At 44.6% G+C, this 21,453-nt stretch overlaps 1 protein-coding gene and 1 long non-coding RNA gene across 10 annotated transcripts in view; one reads left to right on the forward strand and one right to left on the reverse strand.

Annotated features, from left to right (window-relative positions):
* LOC128352116 (uncharacterized) overlaps positions 1-21,453 on the forward strand; it is a 66,926-nt gene that overhangs the window by 5,330 nt on the left and 40,143 nt on the right. The window lies entirely within an intron of this gene.
* FRMPD4 (FERM and PDZ domain containing 4) overlaps positions 18,979-21,453 on the reverse strand; it is a 564,699-nt gene continuing 562,224 nt past the window's right edge. For 8 of the 9 annotated variants that reach the window (XM_053312354.1, XM_053312353.1, XM_053312355.1 and 5 more), the window contains one exon: positions 18,979-20,830. In XM_053312354.1, the coding sequence (XP_053168329.1) occupies positions 19,494-20,830 (1,337 nt within the window). In that variant the 3' untranslated portion in view covers positions 18,979-19,493. Of the gene's footprint in view, positions 20,836-21,453 lie in introns of all 9 variants that reach the window. The other variant, XM_053312362.1, reaches the window with a different exon arrangement.

Below are 21,453 nucleotides of genomic sequence, written 5' to 3' on the forward strand. Positions count from 1 at the left end.
GAGGGGCGTTGTTAGTAACAGAGACCTGACCTTAGTTCGGCTAGGAAGGGCAGTGCCTGCTTACGGTGCCGCCTGGAGCCAAGGTGCCAATGCCATTATCATCTAGGTCAAGGCAGCCACTCTCACGGCCAGCCTTCTAGAAACCGCACTGTGCTGGGTTGAGCGCCAATCCCAGCTGAGCACCATGTTGGCTTGTAAAGAACTGTGTTTCAATAAATGTGGCCCATTTCACCAAATAATCTTGTGTCCGTGTCTCCTTGGGTCTGGGTGCAAAGGCCTCAGAATCTGAAGTAGGTTTCTTTTAAAAACCGGGGTGAAGGGGGAAGTTGTGTGTGTCGTTTGAGCAAAACCCCCAAGATTGCCTCAGTTACACCTCGTTATAGCGTGGCAGAGAGAGAGAGAGAGAGACCGACCTCCCCCACTCTGCGATTCTATGCCCGAATAATAGCGGAGAGCCTAGTTTACAGCGGTGAACATGAGCGCGGGAGAAAAAGCAGCTCCGAGATCAGCCACCACGGAGTGGCAGCACACGTGAACTGACTCGAGAGGCTGGCTGCCCTTCGCTTATCATACTATACCCAGCACTGAGGGTGTGAATACTCACGCGCCTCCAGCCCCATCCTCCGCACACGAGCAGCGCAATAGTGGAACTTCCTTTCTACCCTTGGGGAGAATACAGCCAATTGACTCGCTACAGTAGAGGAGGCCGACTCCGCACTGCCCACCCTGCAAGCCTCTACCTGCTGCTGCGCTCGCCTCACCTGGTCTCCTGACTAGAGTGACACACGCAGGCAGAACTTCCGATGAAAAGGGAACTCCTTGCTCAACCATGGTTCTCTACAGGCCCTTGTCTCACTTGACAAGTTTCCACTCCTGTTTCCAATGCAATTCAATGTGCTGTGGACAGTGAGGTGCTGTGAGAATATAGAGGTATTTCCTCCCTCTATAGCAGGGAGCAGGATCTTTCGGGAAGAAAGGCAAATAGGAAATACAGGGGCAGAAGGGAAGGAGCAAAGAGGCGAGCGAGGGCGGAAGGAGGATAGAGAAGCGAGGCATGCAGCTCGAGTTTAACCATGTTTACTCGGAAACAAACCCCACTGACGTCAAAGGGGTGTGCTCCCAAGTAAGTATGCATAGGATTTTGAGGTCCCATCTTCTAATTGTGATGGACTGTCCATATTTCAGACACACCCTACCCATAATAAGTACGAAACATTTGTTGAGAGAGAGAGAAAGAAGGTGGAAGGTCAGTCAGTCCTTCAGTTTCCTCAAGTGCTTGGGGAAGAAAGAGAGCATAGGAAGTCTGCAACTTTGTGCACTTGCCTGGGAGTGAGCTCTATTAAACAAGCCCTATACAGGCATGTTGTATGAGTGTACAGATATCTTTACACTTGCACACTCGTTTTTGTGTGAATGACTGGTCCTGCCTTAGTTTTAAAATTGGAACTTGGGTACAGGCCCCTGAAATTCAGGATACAGCTAGGAAGTTGTAGCAGATTTAACCCAGCCTTTGTCTTAGAGCCAGCCCCCGTGAGGGGAAGAAAAATGCTGAATCATCCCCTCACTGTGCTTTCACCCACAAAGCCTGTTCCTTTAAATTTTTCTGTTTCTCCAGTAGCTGATTCTTTGCCACCGCCACCCAATTATTACGGAGTTTAACAAACACCCCTGGATTTGGGTAGAATTCCAGGGAGACTCTCCTCTCACCATTGAAGAAGTACAAACACCTGGCATATGCACACTTACATGTGGTGAGAAAACTTGGTAGCAGAACAATCAAGTTGAGGTGTGTTTGCACCAGAGTAAAATCTCCTTTCCTGAGTTAGAAATCCACTCAGAGGCATGTGAAATGAAAAGAACCAAAGAGAGAGAGAGAGAGAGAGAGAGAGAGAAAAAACTTTATTCAAAATACTGCAGACTGTTTTCATCTGAGGCTCTCTCAACTTTTAGTTACAGGTAAAAGAAACATTCAGCAGTTGTAAGGATACTTCAAGAATAGCACTCCAGCTGATATTGGAGCAGCACATTTTAAAAATAGTGGTTACCCAGTTGCAAAGAATATGGATGCAAGAAGATACAGAAACACCTTTAAATGTTACATAGACTCTTACAACACCCTAGCTGGATGGATGGGCACAGGCTATTGCTTTCTTAACTTAGTTACATTCTAGGTAAAACAACAATAGACCAGCTGCAGGGATATGCAAGGCACGTGAAAGGGAAATAAAAGTCTAATGCAAACTGACTAACAAACTGTTCCCTAGGCTAAACTTCCAGAAGCCCTTCCTTCCCCCTTGAACTCACCCCAAACTCCAGAAGACAATTCAGATTTCCTGCAATCCTGTCTCTCAAGGATCTGCAGATGTCCTTTCCTGAGAAAATTCTCTAGGCTAGCTGTTTACCATGAGACAGCTAAACTCCATTACTCCTCACTAAGCCTTCTGTCTGTCCTCTCTCACCTCCACCCTAGCTGCTTCTCAACAGAGAACACCCTCTCTTCCTGCTTCATAGCCCTCTAGGTTCCACCCACCTGGAGCCAATTGGCTAATCCCTGGAGGTCACCAGCATGTCAGGACAAGTTTCACTTCTGGTTCACTCTTGAGGGAAGGGGAGGGGCATCTTCTCCACTATCTTGGGTTTCTGGGTGAACACACTGTTGCCCAGTCAAAGTTGTGCTATAATCTAATTTTAAAGGAGCATTAAGCTGCTTGAGATCTTACTCAATTTTCTTTCAATGACTGTGTGGCTAGGCTGACAATATTTTGCAAGTTTAAAAGGTAGCAACTCTAAACACTGCTGTCTTAGACTGTGGGTCCTTTTTGATTGAATTGATATTTTTCCAGGACTTGACAAACTTAACTGCGCTCCAGGTTTGATCAGTTTAGTTAGGTCAGTTTTTGGAGTGAAAGGTACACCAGTTCAACACACTCGACTCCCACCCAAGCCACACACTGAAATCATGCCAATCCCCACAGCTAGTCACAGACCAGAAGCTAGCAGGGTTCTTACAGATGGCACAGCAACTATAATGCAGAAGAATAACCTAATGCTACTTGGTATTCTTCCTTCTGGTAAATTTTTGGGAATAACATGTAATCCCACCAAGGGGGAGAGAAGCTATGTTCCTCTCCCCCAAACAAAAACAAACACAGGCTACAACAGAATATTGGATTTACCAGCAGTCAGAGAACTTTGTCAAGCAAGGAGCTTTCTCCAGCCCCCTCCTGCCCGTGCCTGTAACTTCCTGGCTGGAACAGCTGCCAATCAAGCTGCTGCAGCTTTTGATCCCTCGTGGGCAGCACCTGGCCTTGCCCACTCAAGGAAGTAAAAATTGGGTTGAAAACACAGCCCCTGAAGCCCAAAGGAACTGTGTTTTCCCACCAATTTTTACTGCCTTTTGGGGGTGGGGCCAGACCGGTGCCCCTAGCAATCAGACTGGCTGGAGTGGTTTGATAAGCAGACTGTTTCAGCCAGTAAGGGCAAAACAGGAGTTCACTGACTGTTGTAAGTCTGATCTTCCTGTGTTTGTTTTTGTTTGGGGGAGGGAGGGGGTGAGAGAGGAAATGCTGTGTGGGGAATTGGATGGTAATGCTTGGGGGGAGAGGGGGGCTTGGTGAGGGGTGCTTGGTTGGATAGAGACGGGGAAGAGGCTTGGCAGGGGCATGGTGAGAGAGAGGGAGGGCTGGTGAGAGGGGGGCTTGGTGAGGGGGGCTTGGTGAGAAAGAAAAAAGAGGCTTAAAGAGAGGGGGCTTGGTGTGAGAGAGACAGAAATGAGGCATGGCAAGGGTTGGAGAGAGAGAGGAAGGGAGGCCTGGAGAGAGGAGAGGCTTGTTGTGCGTGTGTGTGGCAGACAGACAGGCTTGGTGAGAAAGAGGAAAAAAGAGAGGCTTGGTGAGTAAGGGGAGGGGGCATGGCAAGGCTTGACAAGAGAAAGTGAGAGAAGCCCACAATTGGCTCCACCTCTCACTATCCCTGGCTCTGCCCCTCACTTGCCCTGCCTAGTGCCCCCCCCGTCTCAGGAGCCATCAGCCGCCACTGAATCCCACTGTACATATTTGACTAGCAAAGAACTCAGTCTTGTACTTTGATACATGATCTCACAACTTCCCTGAAGTTTAATATATGAAATACAGCTTCTGCAAAGGTCAGCTCTGTTTGTTTGTGACATACTACCCTGGCCTTCCATATATCCTGATGCTGTTGCCACAAGATCCTGTGATAGGGTAACTGCTGTTACGTTTTTAAAGCTATTCAAGCTACTGAGGTCGTTAGTGTTTAAATAGTTTGCTGTGAACTGGGTTTATGCCTCCTTCTACTCTCTTATTGTTTTAATTATAATATTTAACATGGAGGCAGCCTCTATCTTCACTTGCCCCACAGGGCTGTGGGGAGGCTTAAATGGCTCCAAATCCCCATTCAGGCATGAAGCTGACCAGGTAGGCTTGGGAGGTCCCAATGCCTCATCCTTCTAACAGGGTTGTTGTGAGAATGAAAGGAGTGTGAGAGAGTAATAAATGTCACACAGCTCTTTGGAGGAAGGGAGGGGAGGGATGACAATCCACTGAAATGAAGTCAGAAATGAGCAGCCCAGCTTGGCTTCCCTTCCCTAGTGGCAGAGGCAACAGGGGCAAAAAGTTGGGTGGGAAGCACAGTAGCGACATTGGCAGGGGGAGTGAGCAGGGAAGCATGGTGGAGGGACTTGTGGCATTAGGGAGAGCATTTGTCTCCTGACCTGACCAGTCCACCTGAAGTATTAGTTCCCAAGCACTTCTTAGAACTGCCAGTATAGCATAGTGGGATAGAGAATGTGCCTGTAAGTCCAGTTACCATGAGTTCAAGCCACACGTGCTCCCAAGGAAAGGCTCCGGTAATAGCCCTGGGAAGGAAATGAAAGCTGGGGGAGCACTTTTGGAGGAAACTGGGGAAAGCTAGTTCCATCATCTGTGTCCATTGCAGACAAGAGTGACTCTAGAACAACTAGTTTTGCAGAGCAAAGGGCTGTTATTAATTGATTTATGGGGAAGAGAGCTGATCTTGTGGTAGTAAGCATGAATTTGTCCCCTTTGCTAAGCAAGATCTTGGATGGGACACTACAAGGCTGTTCTAATGACCAGCCCTACCCAGGCTAACATTGCCCACCCAGGTAGGTCTGGTCATGAGACCGATTCCGGCATTCCACCGGGGAGCAAGGTTTTTGTGCTTGGGCTAAAAGTGAGGTAGGAGGTTGTGTGCATACCCTCCTATCTCACTGCCTGGTTGTGTGGGTGCAGTGGCTGCCTGCAGCCATTAAAATAATAGCGGCTGGGGGAAGGAGTGACCCAGCCTCAGGAAATTCTACAATGTTGCTTGCATGGTGCATGTGGGATATCTGGAGGCCAGGGGTCTGGGGCCTCTGGATTGGGTGTGCAGCTCGCTGCAGAACTGATCATATGAGTGCGTGAGTGGCGGCACCCGGAGCTTAAATGATCAGGAAGGAAGGGGGGTGAAGGTGCATAGGTCAGTAGGATCTCCCCAGCCCAAGATGTCACATGAACAACCTTAACATGTAAGCACTGTAAGATATTCCCCTTAGGGCATGGGGCTCAGTGGATGCTCAGTGGAAGAGAATCTGCAGGCTTGCATGCAGAAGCCCCCTGATTCAATCCCTGGCAGCATCTCCAGGTAGGGCAGATTTGCACATTAAATATAAGCATGTGCTTCTTGGATGACATGCAGATGTCATTTAGGTTAGGCTGACATTGCAGCCACTTGATATTATGGTAGGCTTTTGATTTGGTGGGGAAAAAGAGCCCTATTTAGGTGTTAGTCCAATGCATGGAGAAGGCAAACATGTTGGCTCGTGGTGTGTGCTGTCCCAGCATGCTCCATGGCCCCACCCCCTAGATGTCCCTGCATTCGGCACTTGTCTGCAGATGGTAAATGTTGAATGTGAGGAGAGTTCTCCCTGTGATTTAGAACCTTAGGCTGATTTACACAGTGGACTCTCCCTGTACTTGGTGCCTGCATCTGCAGAGAAGTTGAATACTGGGATGTCCAGGAGGCATAGCCAGGGAGTGTGTTGACAGACCCGGGGTGTGTAGCTAGCTGGCACGTGCCTGTTTGTTCTCTCCAAGCATTGGCCCTCAGCAGAGACATAATGCCCAGCCAAGGGCTTAGACAAAGTTCAGCTTTCTAATCTCGCAGTGTCATTGCTGTGCAATTCTTAGGGCCCAAATTAATATGGAAATGGCTTATAGAGGGAGGGAAGAGACAAAAAAAATTGTGCCCCTCCCACATTAGCCATTGACACTAAGCACCCTCTGAGGTAGGGGTGTGTGTGTGTGTGTGTGTGTGTGTGTGTGTGTGTGTGTGTGTCGGGGGGGCGGCGTGTTGTTAGATTAATATATGCCAGGATGATCCTCTGCTTGGCCTCTGTTTCCTGCACCTGCCTTTTTTGTTCTCACTCAGTGCCAGCTTGGAATCTCATGCTTCTCATGTGAACTCTGTTCTGCAAATCTTCAAAACCCATATTGTAAGAGAGAAACCCATGCTTGTAAATTGGTTCATGGATGAATTAACTTACCATTTCAATAAGCGGGACTCTGAACATCTTCATTCTTCCAGCAAATTGTGTGAGAATTAATTTAATAGAAAGCAGACTTTAGGGTAATACTCTGTGCTTTTCTCTGTAGCCTTCATTTGTTTAAAATTGTTGCAAGGAAACCAAGAATTTGTGCCTATTGGCAAGTTATATAATTTTCTTTGAATTGTTTCAATGATAATTGGTTGTAGCTGTTTCACTTCAGTATGAGGTGCAAAGGGCTGACTTGAGTCTGTAATGAAATGTTGGGCTTCAGAACTTAGTTATGTTTCAGTTTCAAAACTGAGCCTGGAGATGATACTGTATTCTAAATCTTGCTCTGAAAATTCTGAAGAATGGGAGTCTTTTTCATTGAATTTCAAGTGCGGGAGGATACTACAGTTTAAACACATCCAGCTGTTTTTAAATGTTGTACTACTGATCATTTCTTGGCCAAGCAGATAATGAAGATATAGAGGATGGAAACAAAAATGGTAAGGGGTCTGGAAACCAAGTCCTGCGAGGAACAGCTAAAGGAGCTGATTATTTTTAGCCTAGATAGAAGACGACTAAGGGGAGCTGTCCTCAGTTATCTGAAGATATATGCCGTCACACAGAAGATGGAATGGACTAGTTCTCTGTTGTTCCCGAGGGCAGGACTATAACCAATGGGTTGATGTTACAAGGAAGTAGATTTAGGCAAAACATTGGGAGGAATTTCCTAACCATAAGAACTGTTTGACAGAGGATCAGTCTGCTTTGTGCACTCTTCTTCCTGTACTGAGCAAGGGGCTGGTCTCGAAGACTTTCTCAGTCCTTTTCCAATTCTATTATCTCTTTTATGTATTATCCTAGTTACAGGAGTTGTATAAGTAGTGAAACTGGCTAACATCCAGTGCAGAAAATACTTCAAGTAGTGCACCTTTATTCTGGAAGTGCTAGAAGATTGAATGTGTGTGGCTTGACTGTTTCCAATCTAACTAGTACTACTAGCAGAGTATAGGTGCGCTACTTGAAGTATTGCACAAAAGTGCCCGTGCTTCACTGCGAGCCTGGATCAGCGTGGATCTATCAGCACTGCCAACATTATCCTGCACTGGATGTTGGTCAGTATTTCCCAAAGGCAAAAGATATTAGAAAGAAATGGTCCTTACCTAAGGGAGACAGCTCCATTTCAAAGGGGCCTAGAAAGTCCATTCTAGGGAATTAGAGGCAGAGGCCCAAGGTCTCTAGTAATCAACTATTTTGCCTTTGATGAACAACAAGGTAGAGATGTACATGAACCTCGGTTCGTGCAGTGCTTTGAATATGAACCAGTTTGTGCCGGTTCAGCCCAACCACGAATGGGTTTGAGCAGGGGTGGCGAGTGGCACCTTTACAAGTGAGTCGAGCAGGTCCTTACCTGTGTGCCCGCCACTCCATGCAGCTTCCTGCTGCTGAAGCACTCCCACCAACAGCCTGCACGTAGCAGCAGTATGGCGGTGGCACACATGGCCTCCATGCATGCGTAGCAGCCACTTGCCCACTCAGCATTGTGTTGCTAACCACTCAAATGGGTTCAACACATACACAGAGACCATCTGCATGCCGGTGCTGCGAGAGTGCCACAGCAGCAGGTAAGGACCTGCTCTGCTCACTTTTAAAAGTGCCTTTCATCACCCCAACACCAGCACCACCCTTGAACCGGTTTGTGGTTGGGCCAAACCGGCACAAACTGGTTTGTGAACCACGAACCAGTTCGTATTTGAACTGCTGCACGAACCTCGGTTTGTGCACATCTCTCCAACGAGGCAGGTATGGTCTGGCTTGCACAATGCCCTTTCCTTTTGTTTTCTGACCCTTCCTCATGACCTTCACCTCCCAGTACTGCCTCTAACCACCAGCATGAGTAGCTTGTTATGCCAAAAGCCTTCATCTCCCCACATATGCCTATGCAGAGGCCGGTTTCCTGGGAGGCTTATTGTAAGTTTGATGACCTAGGCCCACAGGGACCTGGCCACATCTGCCTAGACAGCCACGCCACTTTCCCTGTCTGTTGCCTCTCCTGGCCCTCTCTTGCACCACAATGCCATCCCTTGGCCAATTCCACCCCGCTCCAGCTCTCTGGGACTTCTTATGGCTCACTGCCAAGGAACTGTATCCTGTCATTGGCATGTAATCATAGCATACTTGTGTGTGTGGGGGGGGGCCTAATTCCACCCCCTCTTCCTCCTGCCCCTGTCTTCGGTGGTCTATCTTCCAAGTTTCATCTGTCCCATGGCTGCGCAGAGCTTTGAACCCTTGTCACGTGGCTCAGGGTGCTTTCTCATATGGTGATTTCATACATGCAGATCCACAGACTTGTATGAAGGTGAAGCAGTTTTGCAATCCAAGGACAGCATTGCAAATGCTTGCTTTGACCTGATACAAGCATCTGGAAGTGAAAGGAGGAAGTAGCCTCCAAGGGGCATTGCATTCAGACAGATAATACTTGTTATGCCATCTCTGTGTTAAAAACACACAAGTGAGTTTCTGCATGTATGAAACTGCAACATCAGGAGTAATCCTGAGGCCAATGCCCACTATTCTGGAGGCAGTAGGTAAAAGTAACTTGGGGTGGAGGTCTTCCCTGTGCAAGACACTGGTAGCTGGTGGTGGAAGTGTTAAAGTATCACAAGAGATGGGGCTTAGGGTGAAACTACAGGTTATGAAGCAACATGGGGTTACCAAACCTGTATTTGCCTCATAGTGCTAATGTGGCATAATAGGCTACATGACAGAAGATAAATAAGTTCTGGTAAGAACTAATCTGCCTACTTTCATTTCACTATCCCTACAACTGGAGTAAATTGAGTCCAAATAAGTTAGGCAGTTCACAAATTAGCCCACTTGTGCCCCAAATGTTCACGTGTCCATTATCCTGAATCAGGGTGAATGACATAATCACAAACTATGCATTTGAGGAGTTCCTATATGTCCCTACAACTATACAAAATTTGGTCCAAATCGGTTCCCTCTTGCACCTCAAACATTCACGCATCCCATATCTTGAATTGGGGTGGATGACATCATCAAACTATGCCATTGAGGTGCCCCAACACCTGTAGCAAATTTGGTTCAAATCCGTTAGGTGGTTCACAAGTTAGCTCCCTTGTGCCTCATAAGAACATAAGAACAGCCCTGCTGGATCAGGCCCAAGACCCATCTAGTCCAGCATCCTGTTTCACACAGTGGCCCACCAGATGTCCCTGGAAGCCACAGACAGGAGTTGAGGGCGTGCCCTCTCTCCTGCCATTACTCCCCTGCAACTGGTACTCAGAGGCACCCTGCCCTTGAGGCTGGAGGTGGCCCACAGTCCTCTGACTAGTAGCCATTGATAGACTTCTCCTCCATGAAGTCATCCAAACCCCTCTTAAAGCCATCCAGGTTGTTGGCTGTCACCACATCCTGTGGCAGAGAGTTCCACAAGTGGATCACGCGTTGTGTGAAAAAGTACTTCCGTTTGTTGGTCCTAGACCTCCTGGCAATCAATTTCATGGAGTGACCCCGGTTCTAGAGTTGTGTGAGAGGGAAAAGAATCTCTCTCTCTCCACTTTCTCCACACCATGCATGACCTTATAGACCTCTATCATGTCTCCCCGCAGTCGTCTTTTTCCTAAACTAAAATCCCCAGTTGTTGTAGTCTTGCCTCATAAGAAAGGTGCTCTAGGCCCCTGATCATCTTGGTTGCCCTCTTCTGTACCTTCTCCAGTTCAACAATGTCCTTTTTAAGATGTGGTGACCAGAATTGTACGCAGTACTCCAAGTGTGGTTGCACCATAGTTTTGTATAAGGGCATTATAATGTTAGCCGTTTTATTTTCAACCCCCTTTCTAATGATCCCTAGCATGGTATTGGCCTTTTTCACAGCTGCCGCACATTTAGTCGACACTTTCAATGAGCTGTCCACCACAACCCCAAGATCCCTCTCCTGGTCCGTCACCGACAGCTCGGATCCCATCAGCATATACTTGAATTTGGGGTTTTCGTCTCAATGTGCATCACTTTACACTTGCTAACATTGAACCGCATTTGCCATTTTGTTGCCCACTCCCCCAGTTTGGAGAGATCCTTTTGGAGCTGCTCACAATCCGTTTTGGATTTCACTACCCGGAAGAGTTTGGTATCATCTGCAAATTTGGCCACATCACTACTTACCCCTGCTTCTAGATCATTTATGAATAAATTCCCGTGCCCACCATCTTGAATTGGGGTGGATGACATCATCACAAATGACACTGTTGAGGTGTCCCTACGTATCACTCACTAGAACTGTACCAAATTTGGTTCAAACTGGTTAGATGGGCCACAAGTTAGCCACTTGCGCATCAAATGTTCACACTTCCACCATCTTGAAGCAGGGTGGATGACATCATTACAAACTACGCCATTGAGGTATCCCTACAGCTGTACCCAATTTGGTTCATGGTGTTCCAGGCACTGCGAAGTGCGGGGAGGGGGGGCACACCCATGGCCCACGGACCGACACATACAAATACACACAGAGAATGCCGGGTGATCTCATAAGCTCACTTTCACTTTTGGCACTCAAGAAGGCCCTGCTACATGAGGAGACCAATCTGGCCTCCAAAAACGATGGAGCTTGAAGCAAGAAATTCTTAGCTAGTGCTATACTGTGTGGAGTTCATATGGGAAATAGGTACTTGATCTCCCTGAAGTTTTTCACACAGGGCTTTTAGCTCACATCTCCTCCAGAATGGAGGATATGTGACCACATATCTGCCAGATTTACCCCGAAGTCCCAGCGAGCTGTCAGGGAGCACTTCACACACAATTCAGGTTTTTCACTGTGATTAGAGTGTAGCCCGATTTATATCTAGGGTTAAAAAAAAAAAAATCAACTTTTTCCAGAGTGTTTATTTTGGGCAACTTCAAACTTGCAGTAAAGTGTCGCTGTAAAGCCTACTGTCTGGGAAAGCTCCCTGAGATACCAGATTCCTGAGATAGAAGTCAGCACCTTGGAGCTCTGACAGTTAGCAATGGGACTTAATCTTGTAAACCGCCCAGAGACAGAAGTTTGCGGTGGTGTACAGATATAATAAATAAATAAATGCATTATCTTCTTGGACTGCAAAATAATTGCTAGACTATAAAGAACATGGCATAATTAAATCTTGATAAACGATGATTTGAATAACTAATTTATTCAACATTTAAAAGTATGTTTTCAGAAACGTAAAATTTACAAACTCCTCTGTCAAACTTCAAAAAATTTGTACGTGTCATTTGTTATGTGGATGGCTTCGTGCAAGGGTTCTCAACTTGTGGTACTCCAGATGTTGCTGAACGACAACTCCCATCTTCCCCAGATCTAAGTGGGTGTGGATTATACCAATATTTTCTCTCCTCCCTCAGCCTTCTGCTTCCCCTGTGCCTGCACCATTTCTGTTCCTCCCGGCTCTTTCCTCTCAGGAATGCAGGGCTGAGCTGTATGTTTCTTTTAAGTGATTGCTGCTACAAGCAATCAGGAAGATGCATCTTTCATCTCTCCCTCCCTCCTCCTTATGGTGAGGCTGCAGTTCATGGACATCTTAATTAGCCCGCTCCATTCTTCTTCCTCTTGGTGATGCTGCCACCACAGTTCCCTCTTCCCAAATGTGTTCTCACTTACTCCCTCCTTTCGCCTGCCTGCCACCCCCACCCCACCCCCACCCCCATTTTCTTGCAGAATTGTCTTGTAGATTAGCTATGCTGGTGTGTGGAATACACAGTTGCAGGCTATGTGTTTTTTTGTTTTAAACATAAATGCTAATTTTCTGAAGATGACATTTGGATGTGGGTTATACAAGTACAGGGTTGCTAACCTTCCTGCATTGCATGTGATGTGCTCTGGGGAAATGCTCGTCCCGTTTGGGACTAAATTTATCCCACTTTTTGACTTTTAAAACTTTGGCTTCTTTTCAACTTTTAAAGCTGCCACTGCGTGGTGGCGGCAGCAGAGCGGGATGGTGGTGAGAGCTCTGCCCACCTCCCAGACTATGACAGGTGAGGTTGGGGGTGGGGCTGGACGTTGGAATCAGGCAGCAGAGAAGGCAGCGAAAGAGCTTCTCACCCAGACCTGCCTTCTCCCAAATGAGGCAGATTGGGCCAATTTCAGGCCTCTGCACATGCGCGTGTAGAGGCCTGAAATCGGCCCCATCTGCCTCATTTGGCAGGAATGAGGGTCCAGGTGAGGAGTTCTTTCATCACCTTCTCTCCTGCCTGCTTCCAGCCTACCTGTCCCCAGCACGCCAGCCCCAACTTAATCTGTCATAGTTTTGGAGGCGGGTGGAGCTTGTGCTGCTGTCCCTGCTCCCCCACTGCACAGCAGCAGCAGCCACCCACCACCACCAGGTAAGTGCGCCTTGCAGCAGCTGGCTCCGTAGGCCCTGGCTGTACCCTGGGGCCAAGTTCTGCCCCAGGGGCCCCCGCCACTAGGTGCCCCCCCTCTGGTGTCCTGATTTCGGTCCACGCAATGTTGGCAACCCTATACAAGTATGTGGAATATATGTGCAGAAATAGGATAGTCCCATTGAAATTCAAGGAACAAGTTAAGCATTGCCTAACTTGTCCTTTTAATTTCAATGGGACTCCTCATAAGAACAGCCCAGCTTGCTTAGGCCCAAGGCCTGTCTAGTCCAGCGTCCTATTTGACACTATGGCCCACCAGATGCCTCAGGGAAGCCCACAGACTCCCTGATTGCCTCATATCAGCCATTATTCTTTAATGTTTTACAGAAGGGGCTGAATTTAAATGGGATTTCTTTGAGTAATTTTCTTCCAGGCAGCTACCATTATTCTTTAATATTTTCCAGAAGGGACTACTGTACTCAGTGGCCAGGTACATGCTCTGCATGTAGATGATCCCAGTTCCGTCCTGGAATCTGCAGTTGAGGCTGGGAAAGACCTCTCCCTGAATCCCTGGAAAGCCACTGTCAGTCAAGAATAAATCATTCTGACCTTTAAGTACCCATGACTTTAGTATAAGGCAGCTCTATGTAAATGTCCAATGACTGAATGAAATCTTCAGTATTGCTATGAAATCTTTCTCTACCTTCCATCATAAAGCTTAGGAAAACAATTCTGCAATAGTCTAGTAGAGTAATTATTAAGGGGGGGTGGGCGGGGAAATGCTGTTGACTCACTCAACAGTCATGCCAAAACTACTAGTAGACCTAGATGGATTCAGTCAGGAGCTATATTGTAGGTGCATACTGCATGGCACCAGTATCTATGGGAGAAGGAATTTGCCTGTAGTTTCTAACTCCACATGGTTAGGAATTATATCCATGTTTGACTCGACCCCTCTCCTTTCCTGGATTTCCAGGTGTTTGTGGCGGGGTAATAATACTGAACTCCATGGTTAGAGGCTCTGCATGTTCTCCTCCACACGAGGTCATAAATACCAAGCCATACACTGCTTATCTGATCTCACCCACCCTCAGCTGATAAAGAAAAAAATGTTCATTTGCTATCTAAAATCTTTGTAATGGGCCAACCCATACTTTTTTTTGTTCTGGGCATATGAGTCCTCTAAAATTTATTAAATCTTGGAACCTGTTTTGAACTTATTCCCTGCATGATTTGAAGTCAAAGATGATAACGTTCTTGAACACGTGCAGAATGTTTATCTCCTCACTGGTAATACACCAATACTCCTTCCAACTGGAATGAATGTCCATGGTCGTCATCTCTGAATAGGCTGTTTCAAAGCATGAACCTCAGCAACTTTCTTCTTAGTCATGAAAGTGTGTTCTAACATACATCAGGACTGTGCAAAGGTTTGGAGAACTGCAGCCTCACTTCCATTTTATTTTTAAATCACTGCCTACAAACACAGTCCCACAAATAGAGATGTGTTCTTCTAATGGAAGATTTCAGTGTAATCAATCAACAGAGACCTCAAGGTAATTGAGTCATTACACATTTTGTTTTTCATTTTATGCTTCATGTTATATGTTATTACTTTCATAAACCTTTGCTATAACCCCATTTAATAGTTCTTCTGCTCTGAGATGATATCAAAACAGGGAAAATGTCAGTCAGTAGCCACTCTGCGCAAGTATGTGAATTCTATCTTATTAAAAAGAAAACCGAATTCTGTAATAAAAAAATTGTCTGAGGAGTAGTTTATCCAGCTTATGTTTATCTAAATTGTATACATGACTAAAAAAATTGGTTCTTGTGTGCATTACTGTGTGAAGACTGCCACATTTGTACAATGCAATTTTTTTACTATCATTATCCTTAATATAAGAAATGAAGTGTGAGTCTATTATATTAATATTTCAGAATAGGATTATAATATGAAGTTTAAAAGGCTTGGATTTAATGAGTTCCGAGTCATGAATTAACAAACCTGAAGTATGCTTCTAGATGTGTATCTCTGGGTCTTACTTTATTTTTCCAAATAAAAGAAAATATCTACAGAATTGAGGATTTATTTTCTTATTTTATAGAATCATAGAGCTGGAGAGGGCCTTAAGATCAGCTTGCCCAAGTGATCAGTGGAAGCAATCAGAGCTAAAAAAATCCCCAACATAAGGCTCTCCAGCCTCTACAGTAGTTTAAGACTTCTAGAGAGGGGAAATCTTCAGTTCATTTTATGGCTTCTAATCATACATCAGCCCAATTAACATATCACGAGAAGCCATGATTTAATCATAGTTTCTTGTGACAATGGCAAGACTCAGCCTTGCTTGCTCCCTTCTCCTACTCTGCTTGTGGGAGGTGCATTTTCCTATTTATGGAGATTCTTGCCCACACACCCCACCTTGCAGCCTACCATCCCACTCCCTTTTGGAGGATCTCCTGACCCTCAGAAAAGGCTTTTTGGAGGAATGCAGGATACTGCTGTGGAGGGAGGGGGTGGGTATGATCCCTTGTGTGAGCTTCATTCTGTTCACCCAAGATAAGATGCAACCTATTGAAACCACTGGGAAAGATCATCAGTAGATTTGGTACAGGGTGTTAGCAGTATGCTGATGACACCCAAATCTTTTTCTCCATGTCAACAGCATCAGGAGAAGGCATAATCTCCATAAATGCCTGCCTGAACGCAGTGATGGGTTGGATGAGAGATAACAAACTGAGGCTGAATCCAGATAAGATGAAGGTACTCATTGTGTGGGGTTATAACTCAGGAGATGATTTTGATCTGCCAGTTCTGGATGGGGTCACACTTTCCCCAAAGGAACAGGTACACAGTCTGGGGGTGCTTCTGGATCTGAACCTCTCCTTGGTGTCTCAGGTTGAGGCGGTGGCCAGAGGTGCATTTTATCAGCTTTGGCTGATATGCCAGCTATGTCCATTTTTTGAGATAAATGACCTCAGAACAGTAGTATATCTGCTGGTCACATCCAGACTTGACTACTGCAAAGTGCTCTATGTAGGGCTGCCTTTGTACGTAGTCCAGAAACTGCAGTTGGTCCAGAATGCAGGAGCCAGGTTAGTCTCTGGGTCATCTCGGAGAGACCATATCACTCCTATCTTAAAATATTTACACTGGTTGCCAATAAATTTCGGGGCAAAATACAAGGTCTTGGTTATAACCTATAAAGCCCTAAACAGCTAGAGCCCTGTATCTTTAAGAGAACCTCTTCTTCGCTATGAACCCCACCACCCATTGAGATAATCAGGAGAGGTCTGTCTGCAGTTGCCACCGGCTCTTCTGGTGGCTACTCAGGGATGGGCCTTCTCTATTGCTGCCCCGAGGTTTTGGAACATGCTTCTGAAATAAGAGCCTCCCCATCTCTTATAATTTCTAAAAATGCAGTCAAGACAGATTTGTTCACCCAGGCTTTTAATTAGATACTGTTTTAATGGTTTGATTTTTAATAGTTTAACCTTTTAAATTTTAAATTGTTGTAATGTTTTAACCTTTTTATTTGTTTGGTTTTGTTGTAAACCGCCCAGAGACTTGTGTTTTGAGCAGTATACAAATAAAAAATAAATAAAACCCATTGCCAAAAATGTTGAGCATCTGGGAGAAGTCTGGATTTGTCCTTACACTCCTCCCTTCTGCATAAACAATGAAATGACACAATTGTCCCTTACCTGACTGGAGTACAACATGCACACCATTGAACCACATACAGTGTATTTAAGCTTGAAGTAGAAAAAATTTCAATATTATGTTATGTTGCCTATAGCCATTACTCTGACTTGATGAAGCATTCTATTCCCCAAACAATGGTCCAGGCCCAGAGAGTGAGGCTATTCCCACGATCCATGGAAAGCGTGCTAAGAGAGCTTAGCCCGCTTCATGGGAACTACCGGGCTCGCAGCTGAGCCCGGTGCTCCCAAGGTGGCTAGCCCGCCTAAAACACCATCCCCTTAAATGAGGTTAATGGAGCAAGTGCTCCATTAACCTCATTTTGTTGCTTGTGTGTCACTGTGGCATGTGGCGACACACAAGTAGACCCCCGACCAAGCAAGCAAGCAAGCAAGCAAGCAGCCTCCTGGGCTCAGGGGTCTCTCCAGGATGCCCCGCACACTCACACAGGGCATCCTGGACCTTCCAGGGGCTGCGTGGCCCCCAATCCCCATAACCCCTGTCTCTGTGACAGAGCCGGCAGCCATGTGGGCGGCTGATCCAGCCACCCCAGTGGCAGGGAGAGCGGGCTAACCTCGCAGACCCGGAAGAAGCTCTTCTCATGGATCGTGAGAAGAGCTTCAGTGTATTTTGGTACATATTCCAGCTTACTCTTGGGTAGTAAAACACTATAATAGAAAGTGTAAGAAGAGGTGTTAGCCTGGTAACTACATGTAAAATGTGAAGAGAGTGTAAAGTGTACAGTATAGCTCCACTTATGGGAGGGAAAATTCCTTTCCTTCAGATTTAAACTGTGGGTTTAAAAAACCCCAAACACCACCATTTTGATTAAAGTGTGTATGCTGCAAGGGGCTATGTACAAGTTCTTTGAGGGCCAGTCCATAAGCACCAGTTTGCCATCTCTGAATTGCACCATGGCTATAGCTAGCTATCTGGGTAAGCTATCCTTTATATCATGGGTAAGCTATTTTTAATATCAACATATTTCAAATACACAGGACTTCCCTGTCCCCACATGCCACATCCATCTTTATTATAGACATTATCCTAGTCTGAAGTTACGCTAAAATGATGTTATTAGCTTAGGGCTCCAGAAGTTTATGAAAATATATACGCCCACAAGAGAGGTGCTACAATCCCTCACTTTTATTTTTCAGTGAGATGTTACAGTACTAGGGCTTTCAGTCACCAAAGCTCATTGAAATGTGGCAGCTAGGTCTTTGGGAACTCTTTGAAATGGGAACACGAGCAAGGTTGATATGGGTGCTTGAGAACTAAGGGTTGCGCAGTCTCATTTTAAATCGTAGCCAAAAACCTTGAAGATAGATTCCAGCTGACAAGAAATGCTATAAAACAGTGCCTGCCATGTAACTTAAGGGTGCATATAGATTTTGGAAGAAAAATAAGTCTTCATAATAAATATCCAGTTTGATCCTCAACTCTGATGATACAATCTTTGCTGTCTTTTACAAGTTTATGTAGATCAACTAAAATGCTGTAGTCGTTTCTGTGCAGTAATGTGTCCTCTCCCTCCATTCTCACCAATGTTTCTCCACATGGCCATGTCTGTGTGATATGGAGAGAGAAATGTCCACTTGTATGTATGAACCAACCTTAGATGGTGCATTTGTTAATGGTAGAAATGATCCAGCTGTACCAGGTTAATAAAAATATCTAATGTAAATGTAGAATTAAGTATTATTTGGCTAATATTTGGATAAGGTTCTTGTTGGTCATGAGCTGGAGAAAGGGTTGTGACTGTTTGTACAGACGTTTAGAATTCTACTGAAATTATATTCTCTATAATAATGGATTATTGTTAGTCACACAGTTTCACAGGAAAGATGACTTGCCAGGAAAGTAAAAAAAATCTGTTATGGCTGTTAAAGCTCCAGTTTTATCTATTTTGGAAAAGAATGCACAGATCAAAGCGTATAAAAGACCATAAGATAATGCAGATAAATAAGAAAGCCAGGAGAGGCCAGAAAAGCCTATAAAAGTCAGGAGTCATTCTCTTTAAACTATCCATGTGACTATTCGCACACAATATATTACGGAAAGAAGTTATTTATGACACACATTATTTTGCTTTCATTTGCCAAGAGCTGGATATATAGGATCCTTTTGATTCAAATAGAACACTTTTCATTTCCTTTTTCATGCCTTGCTATCATAATACAGCCTTTTAACCAAAATCATTTTGTGGAAATATTTCAAGCCACTGCTTTGACAAGAGCCCCAGGGAGAAGAATGGCCCATCAATGTATAAATCTGGGTGCAAAGCCAGACTTCCCTTAATTTTCACAAGAGGAATTTCCCCCCAGGAAAAGATACATGAAGCAAGAAATATGAACAAAAGAGTCATTTATTTTATATATATATATCTATATATATATAATCTCTAATAAGTCATAATAGTCTCTGGGGTTTAAAATGTATTTTTGCTATTTTCAATAATTTAAAAATTATAATTCAAACATTAAATACTGTTTTATACATTATGATTCAATTTCTTAGTTCTAAACAAGAATAGTATAGTTTCCAAGTATAAACCTGGAGGGGGAAAGGAAGAATTTCATCTAGCACTGCAGTCTTTAGAACGGACACTTGTATATTTGACTATGAAAAAGCCAAATGTCCAAATGCTCTTTTTTAAGGTAACAGAACAACTGAACTGGCCAGTAGTTTGTCAGTTTCATAGATTCTTTTTTAATCTCATACCTATTTTATATAAAATAACAAAATATCTGAGGAGAGAACAGATTTTGTTAACATTAGTTCATACACATATAAGTAAATAAAAGGTTTTTTTATGTATGGCTTTGCAAAGGTAGATTATGAAGTGACTTTTTATTTATTTATTTATTTATTTAAAAGCATTTTAAGAGAACGTGTTAGTGTGCTTACAATAGTGGCCATGGTAGTCGAATGACGAGCCAAGAGTTTAATGCTAGAGTCACTGGAGGTCTTGCCAGATGCTGCTTCTGCAGCCTGTAGAAGACAAATGTAGTTTATTACAACCTCATCTATTTTAGCTACAATTTCCTCCTGCTGTGTTTCAGAGTTCATCATTTTAACTAAACGCATGCAGGCTTCTGTTAAGCAACAGAGTACTTGAAAGCTAGAAGTCATAGCAACAAGCATTTCCTCAGGGCTTTTTTCAGCCATGGCAATTTTCCTGCAGGCACTTCCCAACTGTCTTGATTCTACAGATAACAGTTGTTTGTACTGAGAAAGTTTAAGGTCATATGTTTCTGGATGATCCTCCCTCTTCCCCGCACTAGATCGGACCAAACAGAGTAGCTCACTGGCATCCTTTTGTGCTGCAAGAAATCCATCAGGCACTGCATAATTCTTCTCCTTCATTACACTGAGTCTTGCAATTTGTGCATCGAAGGACAAGTCACTGAGATCCATATTGGTTGTACCATCCTGGTCTTCAGGATGGCTCTTTTTGTTTGGACTGTTTCCTGCATCTCTGGGGGGCTGTTCCTCTTCTTTCTTCCTTTCTTCCTTTCCTGTGGAAGAAGACTGACTAGACAGTTCTGCTACCTTGCACTGTATGGCAGGTTGATAGAGGCATGAGAGCTGGGTGCTTTCTCTGTGTTCATCTTCATCGTCGTCATCTTCAGCATTTCCTCTTTTTAGGAAACAATAGCTAAAGGGACCATGGCATTTCCAATTGCTAGCATCTAGCTTGCGTAAGGGCAATGTTCTATACTGCTTAGAATCCTTCTGAATGATGCTCAAGTTGGAAGAGCTTTTACTGTTCATGCTGACATTCACCGAACTTTGAGAATAACCTTTTGATAACATTTTGCCCAGAGGAAGTTCTCCTCTTCTTTCCGATTTTGAATCATCAGCTTCTGTGATATCTGTACTTATCCAATCGACTGCGGCTTTCTTCTTCTCAAACATCTCAATGCCTGTAGATTCTGCAACAACACTGCTTCTACGTTGCAAAACTTTTCTGTTGTGTGGCATCCTGAGGCTTCCTCCCATCATATCATATGGCCAAAAACTAACCTCTACCCCACCTGACTGGTTGACTTTGAGAACATCAAAAGAGTCTTGATTTTGACTTGGCACCTTTGATTCAGAGTGAATGTGGGATGATAGCATGATGGAGTCAGCTCTAGGCTGTTTAGGGAAAGCTGAAGGCATGCCTTCTCGTCTTCCAGTCACAGGCTCTGTGAAAGCTACACTAGGGGTAGTAGAAGAACAGAGAGAAGCATTAAGCATCAACCTCATAGCACATTTCAGTCATATCAAATTAACCGTTTTTATAAAAGCATCACATTACATCTACATACAGCCATGGCTCTTCCGTGGGATGTAAAGTTCACTAAAACAAAAGAAGTCTAATCAGCCATACTGTTTGTTAATTAGGTTGAAGGCAGACATAACATGAAAGGAGAACTCACAGCTAGTCCTTCAACTATGGTGTGAGTCTGGTTTCCTCCTTCACAATTTGAATGACAGGAATACATACCAGTGAACTAAATGCTGGTTCAGCTGTCAAGTCTTGCCCCTTCCCTCGTTTCAGTTAGACTCTCCATCTTTATTTTTTAAAAATAATTAGTATATATTCATTGTCTCATTAATTAAAAGAAGTGGGAACTTTTCAGAGTTAATTTTTAACATCTACATGAAACCGCTGAGTGAGGTCATCAGGAGATATGGTGCAGGGTGTTATCAGTATGCTGATGACACCCAAATCTATTTCTCCTTATCATCACAACTGGGAAATGGCATCCACTCCCTAAATGCCTGCCTACGGACAGTAATGGGCTGGATGAGAGATAAAAAATTGAAGCTGAAT

Source organism: Hemicordylus capensis, chromosome 3, assembly GCF_027244095.1.
Source record: "Hemicordylus capensis ecotype Gifberg chromosome 3, rHemCap1.1.pri, whole genome shotgun sequence".
Taxonomy (NCBI): domain Eukaryota; kingdom Metazoa; phylum Chordata; class Lepidosauria; order Squamata; family Cordylidae; genus Hemicordylus; species Hemicordylus capensis.